At 39.1% G+C, this 19,276-nt stretch overlaps 1 protein-coding gene across 1 annotated transcript in view; it reads right to left on the bottom strand.

The window, feature by feature from the left end:
* Nucleotides 1–18,974, bottom strand: part of HS3ST6 (heparan sulfate-glucosamine 3-sulfotransferase 6) — a 39,732-nt gene extending 20,758 nt beyond the window's left edge. Inside the window, exon 1 of the mRNA XM_075831447.1 lies at nt 17,924–18,974. Within this exon, the coding sequence (XP_075687562.1) occupies nt 17,924–18,582 (659 nt within the window). The 5' untranslated portion in view covers nt 18,583–18,974. The remainder of the gene's footprint in view (nt 1–17,923) is intronic.
* Nucleotides 18,975–19,276: the final 302 nt, after the last annotated feature.

Raw genomic sequence — 19,276 nt, 5'->3', positions numbered from 1 at the left:
TAAGTGAAGATGGAAACAGAAACCACGATGCAGATGTGAACAGAGTCATAGGAGGAAACCAAGGCATGTAAAAATCCTGTTTACACAATGAGGCTGTAAAACAATTAGTATCTGAGCTATAGATTTATACAGCTCCCATTGAGCTCAATAATAAATGTCTTCAAAAGGCTCCTAAGCGCCCCCTAGTGTTGTCTGCAGGCAGCCAGATTTGCAATTTTTTATTTAAGTGTATGCAGGGGATTTGGAGATTTGACTGCATCCGTGTGCCACCGTATACTTCTAGGGGAGAATTCCTCCATAATAAGATGGAACATGCCACGACGATACATTGTGGGTCCATAGCTGTGTAGAGGAGCAGTATGACCGATTCATAATACGGTCGTGTGCTTGAGGCTTTAGAGGAGTAGTACAGGATTAGAAGAACATGTCTGCTTGCTTCCAAAAACAGCGCCACACTTGTCCATTGCTTGTGTCTGGTATTGCAACTCAGCTCCATTGAAGTGAATGGGGCTGAGCTGCAATACCATGCACAACCTGTGGACAGATGTGGTGCTGTTTTTGGAAAAAAGCAGCCATGTTTTTCTAATCCTGGACAACCCCTTTAAGATGTCTCTCATGAAAGAACTAAGTGTAAAAATACGACTGAATACATTTGTGCTCGGATACTTCGTAGCCTCAGCGCTGTCTTTGATTTGTTACAAGACGTCTCTCAGCGCCGTTTATGTCAAACGCTGCGAGGCAAGACAAATCAATCCCATATGCCTCAATATCTGCCTCAGAAAGAGCAGACATGATCCCAAGCCACGCCGACGGGGAAAACACTGGACGCTTTGAAGCTTCGAAGCGGATTAACCGGCCCGTGGAAAACTGTCGCATCGCATTATAAAACAGGACGTCCACGTGGACTTTAAAGGGTTATTCTAACCTCAACCTGACATGATGAATAAATGGACCGAGTCCGACCACCAACTTTCAGTAAACACAATCCCGTCACTCAAGGTGGCTGATAACAGAGGGGACAATAGCATCAACTATCCAGCAAATAAAAGATACATTTTAGGTTTACCGTCACTTTAAGAATTTATTTCAGCTACAATATAAGCATCTCAATTATTTATCGTTCCTGTCATTTTCGATATCTTGTCTCCTTCCTTAAGTTTTCCTTGAAGAGGCGTCGGCGCTGGTTTCCTGTTATAACATGGCTCCTGGCGCCGAGATAATGGCGCCCAATATCTAAAAATGTTACAATTTCTTTCAGATGGAAATAGACATAGGGTAAACGCTTCTTCAAACATTCATCTATAAACTGAATACAGTATTACAGTGTCAACAGCTGCACAGAGTATTTAAGCTCGGCCTACAATCTTCAGTCATTCAGGAAGATTTTAACAATTCAGTTTTGGATTGAGTTATCCTCGTTCTTCACCTGTTTCTTGGGGTCCAGGACTATATATTTTTTGGTCTTCACCCAGCTTTCCCCAATCTGGAAAAGATGGGTGGCAACAATATGATCATTATTACATTTCCCACAAGGATAGTCACCCAGCTTTACGAGACTCCTGATGCTGCTAAATTCCTGGCTAGATTAGTCATTCAGAACTCTAGTAAAGCTAAGTGACAACCAATAAGACCATCATTAGGGATTGTCACTCAGCTTTTCTAGAGTCCGGAGTGAAAAACTGAATTGCATTGGATGTATCAATGTATAATTTAGCAGATTTTCTATTAAGGAGTCTGGGAAAGCTGGGTGACAGCCAAACAGGGTCATTATTATAGTTCCCACAGAGATGCCACCCAGCTTTTTTAGTGTCCTGAATGGCAAAAATGAAGCGGCTATTGAGCTCATCTAGGGAGCTAGTTGATAATCCCTGTGGGATCTGTAATAAGGACCTTATTTGCTATCACTCAGCTTTCCCAGACTCCTAAATATGCTAAAATGCAAATCAATTTTTGCCATTCAGGACCGTAAAAAAGCTGGGTGGCATCCCCTATTGGCTGTCACCCAGCTTTCCCATACTCCTTCATGACAAATCTGCTAAATTATACAATGATATATCCAATGTCCATTTTGGTGGTTGCCTGTCCAAATATGTCATTCAGGACTCTAAAAAAGCTGTGTGATAACCCCTAATGGTGGCCATATGGAGTGTTACCCAGCTTTCCTAGATAAAGATGTAATAAATAGAATTTAATAGCTTGACGGAAGAGGAAGAAGACCTTATATACACCGGAGGCCTCCAGTTATTGTGGTGGGGGTTGCCCTTTAAATGTTTTTGTGCAATTTTTTGCCATATTGGGAGACGCACTGTGGTGTCGGTTGTCACCTTGCGCCATTCTCTTAAAGGGTGTTGCTGAACGTCGCAGGTGCGTGTGCTGTAACTCAAGCAGATCCTGTCAATTTTCCACATCAGTTTACAGAATGAAATGAAATGTCAGGCGGCCGTCCGGCTCGTTTACAGTTTACATCAACATCCCCAAATGTCTGCGCAAAAAATAAGAAGTTTAGCCTCAAGCTCAACCAAGCAGCAAACTCCGCAGGAAAATGTCACCTCAATTTAGACTTACAAATGTAGCAGGGCTGAGCGTGAGAAATGTAGTGCAGTTCAGTTCTCCAGATGTAGAAGAGCTGAGTTTGTCATAATGTAGCGGAGTTCACTTCTGCAGATGTAGTAGAGCGGAGTCTGTCATATGTAGTGGAATTCAGTTCTCCATATGCAGAAGTGCTGTGTTCTTCACTGGTAATAGTCCTCAGTTTGTCAGATGTAGCAGAGTTACGTTTTCCAGATGTAGCAAAGTGGAATCACTCAAATGAGGAATAACTAGTTGTTGTTTTATTTGAATAGCAGAGCTAAATTTGTCAGATGCAGTATACGGTATTCTTCAAATGTAGCAGAGTGGTATTAACCATATGGAGTAGTACTGAGTTTGTCAGATGTAGTGGAGTTCAGTTCTCCAGATTGTAGAAGAGCTCAGTGTGTCAGATATAGCAGAGCTAATTTTTTCAGATATAAAAGCGGAGTTCTTCAGACTCATTGTAGCAGAACTCATATTGTAGAGCTGATTTAGCCATACGTCTGCGGTTTTTATGAGGCAGCAGAGTTCAGTTCCCCAAATTTAAGAGTTTAGTTTTTCAGTGTAGTAGTGTTCAGTTTGCCAAGCAATTTTTTTTCCAGTGCAGTAGAGCTAAATTTGTCAGATGTAGTATAGTTGACTACTTTAGATGAGAGTTAAAATTTCAGATGTAGTCACGATAACAAGATGAACAAAGCCGAACCAAAAAGTCAACCAGTTCAGCTCTGCTACATCTGTATATAAAAATGGAGATGTGCCTCATAAGTGTTCCAACATTCCATATATCAAATCACTGATTACTAATAACATCTTAACAAGGCAAACAATGCAACACCAAAGAATTAACCAGTTCAGCTCTGCTACATCTGTATACAACAATGGACAAATATGGCATAAGTGTCCCCACATTCCATATTTAGAACACTGATTACAAATTTTCTTCTTGACAAGGCGAATAATGCAGCCCTAAAGAATACACCAGATCAGCTCTGCTTCATCTAACATAAAAGCTCTAGTATGTGCTGGGTCTGACAGTAGGTCATCAGATAGGCCGCCCGATGGCAGATCTTATCATATCCGCACATTTGGGAAGCCTGGCAGGATGTATGGAACACAACGGCGGTTTCTAATTAACACAGAAGTTGTAACCGGTATGGCGCTATTTCCCAGTGCCGCTTTAGTGCCCAGTAACCCCTCACGGCTGACTGGTCATATTTCCAAACAAGAACTGATACATCCAATGTCAAAGCCTCCTGACCGTCACCGCACAATTACCGAAAACAGATGGGAAGCAATGAAATTTGATAGGAATATAGCAGTGCTGCTCCAGCGCTCCCACTACCCATATGGTATCATTTATACTCATCCCTGGTGCTAACAAAACAGGATGCGGATCCCCTCTGCCCATCCACTTAAACCCTCAGTAAGACCCTGCCCGGGGGCTGGGGGGCTGACGTTCCTATGTTAACCATGATTTAAAGAGACAGGAAGATCAGACGATCGGAAAAGTGGAAGCAGCCATGACTGTTCATGACACGAATGACTCCATCACAACCAAAATAGAACAATTCACAGACTAAAATTGTTATAATTGCTTCTCCGGTGCAAGTGGCCCAAGCAGAGGCCTCATAAATAATCACTTATAATAAACCAAATATTTTATCCGGGGAATTACAGGGTATTTTTGTTTGTAGTTTAGGTCCTTTGTGTGTCCCAGTAGGCCCCACACTACCCCCTGCACTCATAGACATCATATTAGATTAGTCTCTGACTGGGAAGCAGCTTCTTGCAGCAGAAACCTCCCCACTGTGCTCTGTCTGCAGTAAGAGCTCAGGTTAGCTAAGCCCCTCCCCTCCAAATAAGCCCCACCCATGAGGGGATTTGGAGGGAGGAACCAACTGTTTTCCCGATTTTCAAGACCTTGTAGAAAGTCTGGCAGACGCATAACATGCGGCAGATAAACGTGATATACTCAATATTACTTTGTTAACTTGTGAGAATGAAAGTAAGAAAGAAAAGACTAGATAGATAGATAGATAGATAGATAGATAGATAGATAGATAGATAGATAGATAGATAGATAGATAGATAGATAGATAGATAGAAGATAGATAGATCGTTAGATAGATAGATAGATAGATAGATAGATAGATAGATAGATAGATAGATAGATAGATAGATAGATAGATAGATAGATAGATAGATAGATCGTTAGATAGATAGATAGATAGATAGATAGATAGATAGATAGATAGATAGATAGATAGATAGATAGATAGATAGATAGATAGATAGATAGATAGATAGATAGATAGATAATGAGATAGATAGATAGATAGATAGATAGATAGATAGATAGATAGATAGATAGATAGATAGATAGATAGATAGATAGATAGATAGATAATGAGATAGATAGATAGATAGATAGATAGATAGATAGATAGACAGACAGACAGACAGACAGACAGACAGACAGACAGACAGATAGATAGATAGATAGATAGATAGACAGACAGACAGACAGACAGACAGACAGACAGACAGACAGACAGACAGACAGACAGACAGACAGACAGATAGATAGATAGATAGATAGATAGAAGATAGATAGATCGTTAGATAGATAGATAGATAGATAGATAGATAGATAGATAGATAGATAGATAGATAGATAGATAGATAGATAGATAGATAGATAGATAGATAATGAGATAGATAATGAGATAGATAGATAGATAGATAGATAGATAGATAGATAGATAGATAGATAGATAGATAGATAGATATGAGATAGATAGATAGATAGATAGATAGATAGATAGATAGATAGATAGATAGATAGATAGATAGATAGATAGATATTAGATAGATAGATAGATAGATAGATAGATAGGTAGATAGATAGATAGATAGATAGATAGATAGATAGATAGATAGATAGATAGATAGATAGATAGATAGATAGATAGATATGAGATAGATAGATAGATAGATAGATAGATAGATAGATAGATAGATAGATAGATAGATAGATATGAGATAGATAGATAGATAGATAGATAGATAGATAGATAGATAGATAGATAGATAGATAGATAGATAGATAGATAGATAGATAGATATGAGATAGATAGATAGATAGATAGATAGATAGATAGATAGATAGATAGATAGATAGATAGATAGATAGATAGATAGATAGATAGATAGATAGATAGATAGATAGATAGGAGTGATAGAATATAATAGTTAATAATGTATGTTATCTCCGGTGGGACCAGGCAGTGCCCCTTGGTGTTCTCTCATAATAAGTGGAGGAGAATTATTGACAAGGCGTGGGGACGGCTGACAGTTATTCACTAGACGCTATCAGTGGTATTGACAGGTGCAGGCGATGACTGGCAGGAATGATAGGAGATCGCTGACGACCGTAATTAATCACAACAAAAAACACATCACCCTCCTCTCCCCCGCCCGGGCCTAGAGGGGCAGTGCAACTGGTCAATGACTGTATTACCCATCAATTGTCCCTCGAAAGGCTCCAAATTACCCACAATTCCTGAACACAGCAAAAGTTCTGCAGCTTTCTAATATACTATCTGTTTCAATAAATTTTTAATACCTCTGCTTGCTGTAAATAAAAGGATAAGTCAGGCCAGCCTGACCTAGTCCTCTTGATGCAGGGTTTGTTACAATGTATCAGTTTAGGTAAACATTGCAGCAGTGAAAGATTTCAAGCTGACACAGATGTGTGAGCAGGACAAGGTCAGGACAGATTTTCGGTGTCTGGTTGTAAACATGGCCGATACTATATAAAATCTAGTCTTAAAAATTCTATTCCATTTCTTAGTTTCATCTGTTTCTAGGAAAGTTGGGTTACAAACAATATGGCTGATAATACAGCTCGTGGGAAGACTGTCACCCAGCTTTCCTATGGCCCTGAAGGGCAAATCTGCCCATAAGATCAAGGAATGTGTAGCTACATAACAAGGCAGATTTGCCATTCAAAATTCAAAATAATTAAGCTAAAAACCCCTGGGGAAGCTCTAACAGCAGCGTCAAACTTTTCACCCAGCTTTCCCTTAGTCCTGAATGGCAAATCTACCCGAACATGCAGCGATATAAAAGCAAGGAATATATTACTGCACAGCAAGGCAGAATTGTCAATCAGGAATCTGGGAAATCTGAGTAACAACCCCTGTGGATGCTGTAATAGAGGCCTTACATTTTTTTTTACCCAGCTTTTCTGTAGTCCTGAATGGCAAACCTATGAGAATAGAATGTATTACTGCACAACAAGGCAGATTTGTCATTCAGGAGTCTGGGAAATATGAGTTTCCACCCCTGTGGGAGCTGTAAAAGCCGCTTTTATATTTTCACCCAGCATTTCTGTAGTCCTGAATGGCAAATCTGGCTGGATATGTATCGATATAAGAGCACAGAATGTATTACAGCACAACAAGGCAGATTTGCCATTCAGGACTATAAGACAGCGGGGTGACAACCTTTGTGGAAGCTGTAATGTCAGTCCTACTGATCGTCACCCAGCTTTCCCAGGTACAGATATGACTATATAGAATTTTTAACCGGAGAGGATGAAAATCTTACAACGTAGATGATCTGGTTCCCGCCGGTTCTCCACACGTCAATATTCTCTGCGGATTATCTGCAATGTAAACTCCTATTAAACTTTATGGATCGGATTTCAGCTCATGTCAGACAACCCTAAACATAATGTCACCGGGGGTCCTGGGGGGATTTACTGGGCGTATCGAGCTGCCACTAACACTGAAGTCCTGAGACAGACAGAGGCCTGGGAGTAGATATTGAGCAAGACGGGGGGCCTACAATACCTCGCGTCTCTCTCAGGAGCCTAATTCCATTCATAGACAGTTTGACAGTAAGAACATCAGAGCCCCCCTCCCCTCCCCCGCTTTCCGTGGTATATAATGACATAGACAACATTACACCAAGCGGCTAATCTCAGGATTAAAAGGGGGGGATCATGAACACGTAGCCTCTTAAACGCATTAGCAAATTTTCAAAGATAATGAAGACCAGACAGAAAATACAGATGTGTGGAGAAACGATCTGCACTCTACGATCTGACCCTGCCCATGTTACGGAGGAGCGGTCAGGTCCAAAAAGTTCCATTAACAAAAAAGTGACACCTACAATGTATCAATGACGATCAAAATCGTAAAAAAAAAATCTTCAACCGTTTTGGGTATACAGCTCCTATGCAGATCTATGGTTACAAACTATACAAAAATATACCTGCGGTGTTTGATATTGCAGTCCTGTGTTATTCTTGTTCCTCCTCCGCTTCTCCTACTACTCAGTAACCATGGAGACACATAGGTTTGCATAAGAGCTGTATGCACAAAACGTTAGATTTTTTTTTAAAGATTTTGATCAAGGCTACTTGCAAAGTTGCTTCAGTTTTTATTTTCAATTCATCGGAGCATTAAAAAAAATAATAATGAATATGTTGCAAAGGTATACAGACCATAAACTAGAGCATGAAATCAATGTGATTTTCAACCGTTTTGTGTATACAGCTCCTGTGCGGATTATGGTTACAGACTATAAACAAACCCTGTGTATTCTGATCCTGCAGTCCTGTGGTATTATTGCCCCTCTACCTCTTCTATTCTACTTCTATACTGTAACCGTGGAGACACATAGGTATGCATAGGGTCTGTATGCCCCAAACGGCAGAAGATTTTTTTAATCAAGGCTATTTGCAAAGTTACTTCATTTTTTATTTTCAATTCATTGGAGCAATCAAAATAAAAAAAGTATATGAATATGTTGCAATGGTATACACCCCCTGAACTAGAGCATGAAATCAATGCGATTTCCAACCGTTTTGTGTATACAGCTCCTATGTAGACCTATAGTTACAGACTACAAAGAAGCCCTGTGTAGTCAGATCCTGCAGTCCTGAGTTATTATTGTCACTCTGCCTCTTCTACTACTACTGTAGGATATATCATCTGTAACCATGGGGAGACATAGGTTTGTATAGTAGCTGTATACACAAAACGGTGACTTTTTATTTTTATTTTTTTTAAATCAAGGCTATTTGAAACTTGCTTTATTATTTCTTTTTAAATCATTGAAGCGATAAAAATATGTTGCAAAAGTATACACACCCTAAACCAGGACATGTATTCATTGTGATTGTATCCCTGAGCGGTAGATACTTTGTACTAGATGTTGACCTCTTATCAGGTTCTTCTGAACTCAAGTGGCTCCTTGGCTCGTTCTGTCAATTCCACTTATGAGTCACTTACAATTGCTCAAGGCCCTGACTAGTCTTCATCCAATCTACAGAGGCTATAGGAGTAGATTTACCATTCAGGAGCCTAAAAAAGCTGGGTGACCACAGATATTGTCTCCAGTACAGCTCCCACAGAGGTTGTCACCCAGATGTCCCAAACCTGAATGGTAAATCTGCCTACTTTTGCATGAATATGGGAATAATCCCTCTATAACTAGGCCAGTTTACCATTCTGGAGTCTGGGAAAGCTGGTTGATTACTCACGTATGAGCTCTAATGGTGGCTATCATAGTTGGCACCAAACTTTCCCAAAATTGGATACACGAAAAATAAATTTTAGCCACTTGAGGTTGACTAAAGGACTTATAGGAACTGTTGTTATAGGGGAAAGTGGCCATAAACAGCGGTCCCTATAAATGTCAGGACAGGAGTATTTAGGAGCTGCCATATCTCAGGTTACTTAGGTTATGACCTCCTTGTTAGGCCTAATAGGGGACTCTATCCAAAATAACAACTGCCCGGAGCAGAGGTCAGAGGTCATCCCACTCCTTACCTAATGATGTTCTAGTAAAGTCCCCTACTACAGGACTATGAAGTGTCAACACAAATAAACCTTCCTGTTGACTGATCCTATTAACCGGCAGACACTATATTAACCTCAGCTCTGCCCAGGACCAGCAGATTGTCCCTCTTTTACAGTATATATGGTAAAGAAGTGTGTCTCAAGACTTTCCCTTTTAGTGAGGACCTTATTTATCACCATCATAGTGAGGACCTTATTTATCACCATCATAGTGAGGACCTTATTTATCACCATCGTAGTGAGGACCTTATTTATCACCATCATAGTGAGGACCTTATTTATCACCATCGTAGTGAGGACCTTATTTATCACCATCGTAGTGAGGACCTTATTTATCACCATCGTAGTGAGGACCTTATTTATCACCATCGTAGTGAGGACCTTATTTATCACCATCGTAGTGAGTTCCTTATTTATCACCGTCGTAGTGAGGACCTTATTTATCACCATCGTAGTGAGGACCTTATTTATCACCATCGTAGTGAGGACCTTATTTATCACCATCATAGTGAGGACCTTATTTATCACCATCGTAGTGAGGACCTTATTTATCACCATCGTAGTGAGTTCCTTATTTATCACCGTCGTAGTGAGGACCTTATTTATCACCATCGTAGTGAGGACCTTATTTATCACCATCATAGTGAGGACCTTATTTATCACCATCATAGTGAGGACCTTATTTATCACCATCGTAGTGAGGACCTTATTTATCACCATCGTAGTGAGGACCTTATTTATCACCATCGTAGTGAGGACCTTATTTATCACCATCGTAGTGAGTTCCTTATTTATCACCGTCGTAGTGAGGACCTTATTTATCACCATCATAGTGAGGACCTTATTTATCACCATCATAGTGAGGACCTTATTTATCACCATCGTAGTGAGGACCTTATTTATCACCATCGTAGTGAGGACCTTATTTATCACCATCGTAGTGAGTTCCTTATTTATCACCGTCGTAGTGAGGACCTTATTTATCACCATCGTAGTGAGGACCTTATTTATCACCATCGTAGTGAGGACCTTATTTATCACCATCATAGTGAGGACCTTATTTATCACCATCGTAGTGAGGACCTTATTTATCACCATCGTAGTGAGTTCCTTATTTATCACCGTCGTAGTGAGGACCTTATTTATCACCATCGTAGTGAGGACCTTATTTATCACCATCATAGTGAGGACCTTATTTATCACCATCATAGTGAGGACCTTATTTATCACCATCGTAGTGAGGACCTTATTTATCACCATCGTAGTGAGGACCTTATTTATCACCATCGTAGTGAGGACCTTATTTATCACCATCGTAGTGAGTTCCTTATTTATCACCGTCGTAGTGAGGACCTTATTTATCACCATCGTAGTGAGGACCTTATTTATCACCATCGTAGTGAGGACCTTATTTATCACCGTCGTAGTGAGTTCCTTATTTATCACCATCGTAGTGAGTTCCTTATTTATCACCATCGTAGTGAGGACCTTATTTATCACCATCGTAGTGAGGACCTTATTTATCACCGTCGTAGTGAGGACCTTATTTATCACCGTCGTAGTGAGGACCTTATTTATCACCGTCATAGTGAGGACCTTATTTATCACCGTCGTAGTGAGGACCTTATTTATCACCGTCGTAGTGAGGACCTTATTTATCACCGTCGTAGTGAGGACCTTATTTATCACCATCGTAGTGAGGACCTTATTTATCACCGTCGTTCTGTAGTTACAAACAAATCTGCATCACAGATAACGGAGACGTGTAACATCCATCCATTACCAATTCATGATGGGGGCACTTATAAAATATATAGCAACATTCTTCAGTTTATTAGTGTCCCTATTGTTCCAGAGAGCAGACCACTGAGGTTCTGGGTGTGCCCGCTTCTGCTGCCCTATAAGTGCCTGCCACAGATTCCCCCCCTTGCAGCTACATATGCCCCAATAACAGTGTCCCAGCCACTCATGTAACCAGCATGCAGCAACCAAGGATGCCTGCCTAACAATATGTCAGCCACAGATGCCCCTATAACAGCGTGCACCCGTCACAAATGCCCCCATAACTGTCAGCCACAGATGTCCCATTAACATTATGCTAGTCATTGATGCCCCGAAAACAGAATGCCAGCCACAGATAGGGGGCAGTATTATAATAGTTATATTCTTGTATATAGGAGCAGTATTATAATAGTTATATTCTTGTATATAGTGGCAGTATTATAGTAGTTATATTCTTGTATATAGGAGGCAGTATTATAGTAGTTATATTCTTGTATATAGGGGGCAGTATTATAGTAGTTATATTCTTGTATATAGTGGCAGTATTATAGTAGTTATATTCTTGTATATAGGAGGCAGTATTATAGTAGTTATATTCTTGTATATAGGGACAGTATTATAGTAGGTATATTCTTGTATATAGGAGCAGTATTATAGTAGTTATATTCTTGTATATAGGGGGCAGTATTATAGTAGTTATATTCTTGTATATAGGGACAGTATTACAGTAGTTATATTCTTGTATATAGGGGGCAGTATTATAATAGTTATATCCTTGTATATAGGGGCAGTATTATAGTAGTTATATTCTTGTATATAGGGAGCAGTATTATAGTAGTTATATTCTTGTATATAGGGGCAGTATTATAGTAGTTATATTGCTGTATATAGGGGGCAGTATTATAGTAGTTATATTCTTGTATATAGGGGCAGTATTATAGTAGTTATATTCTTATATATAGGAACAGTATTATAGTAGTTATATTCTTATATATAGGGGGCAGTATTATAGTAGTTATATTGTTGTATATAGGGGGCAGTATTATAGTAGCTATATTCTTGTATATAGGGGGCAGTATTATAGTAGTTATATTATATTCTTGTATATAGGGGGCAGTATTACAGTAGTTGTATTCTTGTATATAGGGGGCAGTATTATAGTAGTTATATTCTTGTATATAGGGGGCAGTATTAGTAGTTATATTCTTGTATATAGGGGGCAGCATTATAGTAGTTATATTCTTGTATATAGGAGCAGTATTATAGTAGTTATATTCTTGTATATAGGGGCAGTATTATAGTAGTTATATTCTTGTATATAGGGGCAGTATTATAGTAGTTATATTCTTGTATATAGAGGGCAGTATTATATCAGTTATATTCTTGTATATATGGGGCAGTATTATAGTAATTATATTCTTGTATATAGGGGGCAGTATTATTGTAGTTATATTCTTGTATATAGGGGGCAGTATTATAGTAGTTGTATTCTAGTATATAGGAGGCAGTATTATAGTAGTTATATTCTTGTATGTAGGGGCAGTATTATAGTAATTATATTCTTGTATATAGGGGGCAGTATTATAGTAGTTACATTCTCATACATAGGGGCAGTATTATAGTAGTTATATTCTTGTATATAGAGGGCAGTATTATATCAGTTATATTCTTGTATATATGGGGCAGTATTATAGTAATTATATTCTTGTATATAGAGGGCAGTATTATTGTAGTTATATTCTTGTATATAGGGGGCAGTATTATAGTAGTTGTATTCTAGTATATAGGAGGCAGTATTATAGTAGTTATATTCTTGTATGTAGGGGCAGTATTATAGTAGTTATATTCTTGTATATAGGGAGCAGTATTATAGTAGTTATATTCTTGTATATAGGGGCAGTATTATAGTAGTTATATACTTGTATACAGGGGCAGTATTATAGTAGTTTTATTCTTGTACATAGGGAGCGGTATTATAGTAGTTATATTCTTGTATATAGGGAGCAGTATTATAGTAGTTATATTCTTCTACATAGGGGCAGTATTATAGTAGTTATATTCTTGTATATAGGGAGCAGTATTATAGTAGTTATATTCTTGTACATAGGGGCAGTATTATAGTAGTTATATTCTTGTACATAGGGGGCAGTATCATAGTAGTTATATTCTTGTACATAGGGGGCAGTATTATAGTAGTTATATTCTTGTATATAGGAGCAGTATTATAGTAGTTATATTCTTGTATATAGGGGACAGTATTATAGTAGTTATACTCTTGTACATAGGGGCAGTATTATAGTAGTTATACTCTTGTACATAGGGGGCAGTATTATAGTAGTTATATTCTTGTGTATATAGGGGCAGTATTATAGTAGGTATAGTCTTGTATACAAGAGCAGTATTATAGAAGTTATATTCTTGTATATAGGAGCAGTATTATATCAGTTATATTCTTGTGCATAGAGGGCAGTATTACAGTAGTTATATTCTTGTATACAGGGGGTCAGTATTATAGTAGTTATATTCTTCTATATAGGGGCAGTATTATAGTAGCTATATTCTTGTATATAGGAGCAGTATTATAGTAGTTATATTCTTTTATATAGGAGGCAGTATTATAGTAGTTATATTCTTGTATATAGGGGCAGTATTATAGTAGTTATATTCTTGTATATAGGGGGCAATATTATAGTAGTTATATTCTTGTATACAGGGGGCAGTATTATAGTAGTTATATTCTTGTATATAGGGGGCAGTATTATAGTAGTTATATTCTTGTATATAGGGGACAGTATTATAGTAGTTATATTCTTGTATACAGGGGGCGCTATCCTACACTGCTGGGTCACATCTCACCTCCCATACATGGGTAAGTGCATACTCTGGAAGTACATTTTGGCTCTCTGTGCCATCTGTCTTTAGGCAATAACTACTTACTTTCTAGTCACTATAGACTTTTTTCAGAGTTAGGCATATTGCCTTTTTTTACACAAATTCATACTTTGATACCATTTTCATGTTTATGCACCCCAGGTTGGAGTCATATTGAGTCATAGTAACTATGCATACCATCAGGGTTTTCTAATATATATGTATATATAGACTCAATATACATTTCTGTGATCCGTTTTAGGACTATTTTTGGATTCTCTGTCTATGTCATTTTATGTATTTTATTCTTGTTCTTCAATAAAGATAGTTAGTTTCATACATTGATATATATGGACTCTGTTTCTCCGGTTTGTTAGGAGCAGTATTATAGTAGATATATTCTTGTACACAGGGGGCAGTATTATAGTAGTTATATTCTTGTACATAGGGGCAGTATTATAGTAGTTACATTCTTGTATTTAGGGGCAGTATTATAGTAGTTATATTCTAGTATATATGAGCAGTATTATAGTAGTTATATTCTTGTATATAGGAGCAGTATTATAGTAGATATATTCTTGTATATAGGGGGCAGTATTATAGTAGTTATATTGTTGTATATAGGGGCAGTATTATAGTAGTTATATTCCTGTATATAGGGGCAGTATTATAGTAGTTATATTCTTGTATATAGGGGCAGTATTATAGTAGTTATATTCTTGTATATAGGGGCAGTATTATAGTAGCTATATTCTTGTATATAGGGGGCAGTATTATAGTAGTTATATTCTTGTACACAGGGGGCAGTATTATAGTAGTTATATTCTTGTATGTAGGGGCAGTATTATAGTAGTTATATTCTTGTATATAGGGAGCAGTATTATAGTAGTTATATTCTTGTATATAGGGGCAGTATTATAGTAGTTATATACTTGTATACAGGGGCAGTATTATAGTAGTTTTATTCTTGTACATAGGGAGCGGTATTATAGTAGTTATATTCTTGTATATATAGGGGTCAGTATTATAGTAGTTATATTCTTGTATATAGGAGGCAGTATTATAGTAGTTATATTCTTGTACATAAGGGGCAGTATTATAGTAGTTATATTCTTGTACATAGGGGCAGTATTATAGTAGTTATATTCTTGTACATAGGGGGCAGTATTATAGTAGTTATATTCTTGTATATAGGGGCAGTATTATAGTAGTTATATTCTTGTATATAGGGGGCAGTATTATAGTAGTTATATTCTTGTATATAGGGGGCAGTATTATAGTAGTTATATTCTTGTATATAGGAGCAGTATTATAGTAGTTACATTCTTGTATATAGGGGGCAGTATTATAGTAGTTATATTCTTGTATATAGAGGGCAGTATTATAGTAGTAGTTCTTTTACATAGGGGTGCACCCTACAGCACCCAGAAGCCAGGACACATGCCCCACCAGTTCTTTCCCCTTTCTTCACCCCTGAGAAATGCACCATGATTATATTATTTGATGTATTTATGGCAAAAAACATCCTTTTCAGATAAAAGTGGCTGATAACAGAGAACAGAGAAGGTTTAGTGCCCCTTTAATGTAAGCAGAGAAGCCCTTACCAACATAACACCCCTTGTCTATAAAGCACTTCTGGTTTAACCAACAACCATCTGAGATTCATGAACACCTATCCGGAACGTTCTGCAGATCCCATAAAACACTCTATGATTATCAAATGTTTGGCAAATGAAAAGTAGAAAATTGTGAAAATCCCACGTCTCAGGTTAGGAAAATAAAACCCAGCTTCCCTGCGTCAAGACCATATTAAAGTGCAGGATGAATTCGTCCTCTCGCCACCCGGACTATTGATTTTTATATCTGCTGTTTCTCCAAAAACTGTTTTATTTTCCGCTTTTTTAGCTTTATAAAGAAGTTTGGCCTGAACACAGAGAAGATCAAACAACAGTAATGACTACAAGACACGGGAAATGTCTGAAGCTGCAAACACTTTAATACTGAGGTTTCACTGTACAATCCATAACAGCTGCTGCAGAAAAGTTAAAACAGAGACTGGACTAGTCACAGAATATAGGATCTGTCACTTTAAAGTCTTAAAGGGAATGTCCATCTTTTAACTCCATCTTGCTTTTAGGACCTACATTCTGTGCTGATTAATTACCTAATATATCTTTATAGCGGTCAGAGCTCCACTTTTTTTATACAGAGCTTCAAATGCCCTGCATAGAAATAGTTATTGAATAAAATCTTGGCTACTTGCAGCCACCATGAGAGGGAGCTGATGAGTTTACTGTATACTGGTTTAGTACTGAAATTAATGTATGAACAGTATGCAGTAAGCTCCTAAGCTCCCTCTAGTGGTGGCTGCAGGTAGCCGGAATTGTATCTTTTAATTTTATGCCTATGCATGAAAATTGTAGCTCTGTATCAGAATAATCTGTAACAGGTTCCCCATCAATCATGTGGCAATTATAATATTGGCGTCCTCTGATTTGACAGAGGGGTTCCTTGAGCCGGTTGTGACTGCTACATCTATAACTACGCTCCACAGCTGTAGGATAATAGCTCTTACCTGCACAGATACATGGTAACAAACCCTAAGCATTACAATGTAAACAAGAATGTTCCCATTCAATGACAGCCTTCTGAGATCTTTCAAATGGTAAGGAATGAAAATACAAAGTTACAGAATGTTTCAATATACAATATATACATTTAAACAAGACTGGACAACCCCTTTAAGGAGGCAGTAGAGTCCAAATTCACAGCCCTCACTGATACCGTACTCTGTGATGTCACTTAGATGTCAGGAGATGAATTTTGGATGGACTTTCAAGATGAACAAACAATGCAGTTAAATGACAAATTGAGCTCTGCTACATTAACACAATAGATACATGTGATATAAAAAGGTCTTTGTGAGGATTTGGTCTTCCTGAGGATCCCGAGTCAGGCTTATATGAAAATCATTATCATTACATCTTTAGAATTGGGGCGCAGAGAGCGGGCACGACTAATAGGGGCGAGGGGATGTCAATACTCCATTTTTCAGTTTTGCCCAGAGTAAGGTTAAGATCACACTCGCGGGTTTTGGTGCCGTTTTTTTTAGCCAAACACAAGAGTGGACAGAAAAGAAAGATGTCTGAGTCTTTATAACTTTCCTTCCTTTTGATTCCACTTCTGGCCAAAAACTGCACCAAAAACTGCATCAAAACTCTGTGTGTGATCCTGTCCTTGAATTCAAGTTATGGGCTGTCGTTATAGCTGGCGCCAAATTTACAATTCCTTGCACGCTATTTTCTCCTACAAAAAGGTAGCGCTAGGAATTTATTTTTCCCTTCTTAAAATTACGTACATGTACAATATGGCGAATATGGCGAAAAGTTCCCACCAGCGAGTAAAGCCCCATGGACACGACTGTACAAAATCTCCGTAAGTGTGGACCGTAATACGGTCAGCAATTACAGACCCGTCCGGTTCTATTGGCTTGCGGACACCTTTCCATATCGCTACAGAAGGGTGTCCGTGCCGTAGAACTGTGCCGTGAATTATAGAGTATGTCCTACTTTTCGTTTTTTTACGGGCCGTGATCCCATACTTATTATTAACTTATTACTTGTCACGGTACAAACTAATATTCATTACCACAGTAACTTTCATTTACAGCACCTTCCCATAGACATCCCACACTCTAGTAGTCCCCAACCTGTAGCAGCACTACAGCACCCAGCAGGCTGCCAGGGCATGCTGAGAGTTGTAGTATTGCTACTGCTGGGGAGCCACAGGATGAGTCACTGCCATACACATCTGGTAACTTTACTCACCTGTACCACTCCAGACCCTTGTCATAGCACCTGTCAAAAAAGTGGGGTTCAGCCCCCAACGCCCTGACATCTGGGTGTATCCTCAGGAATTCCAGCAGAGCTCGGGTTCCCCCTTTTTTTACCCCCACAATGATTGCCTGGGGAAACTTTTTATTCCCCAAACTACTGTGCACTGAGATGGCACTGGGGTTGTGGGTCAATTTATAGTCTGATGATTTGTTGCTAGATAATGAGTCTACCAATGTCACTGTGCCAGTGTGAGCCCCATCCTTGGCATCAGGTAAGGATTGTTCAGTGCCAGGGCGCAAAGTGTCCAAAAGTGCAGTACCAGGGCGTGGAGTGTTCTCCTGGGCATCCCCAGAGCGCAGTGTGTTCTCCTGGGCATCCTCAGGGTGCAGTGTGTTGTCCTTGGCATCCTCAGAGCGCAGCAGCTCCCCGGCACCGCTGATCCAAGGCTCCATAGAGGCAGAGCGTCCGGGCGCAACCGGCTGCGCAATGCGCAAAGATCCAAAGCTCATCTGGGAGTCACAGCCGCTGAGGCAGTAGAAGAAGAAAGTGAACAAGAAGATCATAGTCAGCAGCAGGGAAACTTTGGGCTGAGTCCTCAGTGTCCCCAGATGCCCAGAAACAATCCGAGGCTTTAGGATGCCACATCCCATGAGTGGGACTGGGGACCAGGGAGGCAGATGGCACACATGGCACAGTGCTATGCCCACAGACCCAGATACTTTGACAGTGGAGTAATCCTGGGCAGGACACAGCCTGCTGCTGCTGACATTATAAAGTTCCACAGCAGGCAGTGCAATAAAAAAGCCACATCATTGGGATAATCCAAGCTGTCAGCAGACTGTCTGGTGCAAAGCTGGCGCTATTGTGAGATCCAGGTGAGTGCAACCACTGCTGCTGACAGGAGAGGACAAGCCTGCTCTGCACATGGACACGCAACACTAGTATTATCATATATGGGGAGGGGGGAGTGTCAGGAGCAGTGATCCTGTGTCTGAGCTCTGACAGCCCCTCCTAGTAGTTGCAGGAGAAAGCTGCACCCTCCACTTCTCCCCAGTCTATCATCATCCTCATCATCCTCAGGGTAGTGCTCCAGATCTGAGCCAGCAGCTACATTACAGAGCTACAGGAGTGCTGGAAATATGGAGCACAGTGACTGGTCTACAGCTCAGCTCAGGGGTTGTAGATGAGGAAATCACTGGAGGTTGTGTCATGGAAAGAAGAATCCGATGTATCTATTGTTGTATCTTCTGTTTTTATCATTCTATAATTTATTTCTATTAGTTTTAATAGTTTGTTAATAAAATGCACAATGGAATTCTGTATTATTATGATTTATCTATTATC

Source organism: Rhinoderma darwinii, chromosome 6 (genome assembly GCF_050947455.1).
Source record: "Rhinoderma darwinii isolate aRhiDar2 chromosome 6, aRhiDar2.hap1, whole genome shotgun sequence".
In the NCBI taxonomy this organism is placed as follows: domain Eukaryota; kingdom Metazoa; phylum Chordata; class Amphibia; order Anura; family Rhinodermatidae; genus Rhinoderma; species Rhinoderma darwinii.
The sequence above is the reverse complement of the archived record's forward strand: the minus strand, read 5'-3'. Positions and strand labels throughout refer to the sequence as shown.